The following is a 1,384-nucleotide window of genomic DNA, read 5'->3' as shown; positions in this document are numbered from 1 at the left end:
TGTATTTTAATAGCAAACTTACAGGAACAGCACAGAAAGACAGACAACATTAAAAACATGTACTAGCATGTTTAAGACAACTCAGAAAAGTATAATGACTAGATGGAATCTACTGTATGATAAAAATGCTACAAACATCATTTAGTTGCCGTCAATAAAATTTACTTGTTTAAAAAAAATCCATATGCTGGTATTGTCCAGAAAAATTTAACAGGTTTATTTATAATTGTTATAAAGTTGAACTGCAGAAACTTGTTCACTGAAACATTTTGACTTGCATTAATGCTTTACATCCCCGCATTAATATTAAAAATTCACACACAAATGAAAATGGAAAAACTGCCAATACCTGATTTCTGTCCCCTATTTTCCAGTTGCAATCATGTACTTAGGTACCTTTTGACCCCATGGAAAAAAAATATCTAACATTCAGAACTACCAATAACAGGAAGAAGAGAAAAAACCTTTTTTGAGAATGAAATGCTCCCCACCATAATGGATTCTTAAGCACGTTCTCCACGTATGCGGGGTGCTAGCTAGATATCTTTTGGCATAATTGTTACACGTTTGGCATGGATGGCACACAGATTGGTATCTTCAAACAGGCCATCCAGGTAGGCCTCACTTGCCTCCTGCAAAGCACCAATAGCTGCACTCTGGAAGCGCAGATCTGTTTTGAAGTCCTGAGCAATTTCTCGCACCAGAGGCTGGAAAGGGAGTTTGCGAATCAGAAGTTCAGTGGACTTCTGATAACGTCTAATTTCACGGAGCGCCACAGTCCCAGGCCTGTAACGATGAGGTTTCTTCACCCCTCCAGTAGAGGGCGCACTCTTGTGAGCGGCTTTTGTAGCCAGTTGTTTCCTGGGCGCTTTACCACCAGTGGATTTGCGGGCAGTCTGCTTTGTACGAGCCATGGTACAGGGACCTCTTTACCCGCTTCTCCCTCCGCTGGCTGGAGCTCGGTGAGCTGGAGGCAGCGCTGGCGTTGGAGAGCGGCGGCGGAGCGGCGGCGGCGTGGCGGCGGCTGCGAACACAATTCACTCCCACATTTTCTTTATCCAGTCTCCAGTTGATGGGCAATTGGGCTGCTTCCAAGTTTTAACTATTACAAATTGTGCTGCTATGAACATGGGAGCACATATATCACTGTGGTATGATTCTTTTAATTCTTTGGGGAAGATCCCCAGCAGTGGAATAGCAGGGTCAAATGGGACTTCCAGTCCTAGTTCTTTGAGGTATCTCCATACTGATTTCCACAGTGGTTGCACCAGTCTACACTCCCACCAGCAGTGGAGCAGGGTTCCTCTTTCCCCACAGCCCCACCAGCATTTGTTATTGGTTGGTTTCTTGAGAGCAGCCATTCTTTCTCAGGTGAGGTAGAATC

At 44.3% G+C, this 1,384-nt stretch overlaps 1 protein-coding gene across 1 annotated transcript; it reads right to left on the bottom strand.

Moving 5' to 3' along the window:
- Positions 1-286: 286 nt before the first annotated feature.
- On the bottom strand, positions 287-946 carry LOC147827743 (histone H3.3A-like). Its single transcript, XM_087213304.1, has one exon. The coding sequence runs from the start codon at positions 912-914 to the stop codon at positions 537-539; it is 378 nt and encodes a 125-aa protein (XP_087069430.1). The 5' UTR covers positions 915-946; the 3' UTR covers positions 287-536.
- Positions 947-1,384: the final 438 nt, after the last annotated feature.

This window comes from Heterocephalus glaber, unplaced genomic scaffold, assembly GCF_053883595.1.
Source record: "Heterocephalus glaber isolate CG9 unplaced genomic scaffold, H.glaber_assembly_v1.0 deba00001442, whole genome shotgun sequence".
NCBI lineage: Eukaryota > Metazoa > Chordata > Mammalia > Rodentia > Bathyergidae > Heterocephalus > Heterocephalus glaber.
The sequence above is the reverse complement of the archived record's forward strand: the minus strand, read 5'-3'. Positions and strand labels throughout refer to the sequence as shown.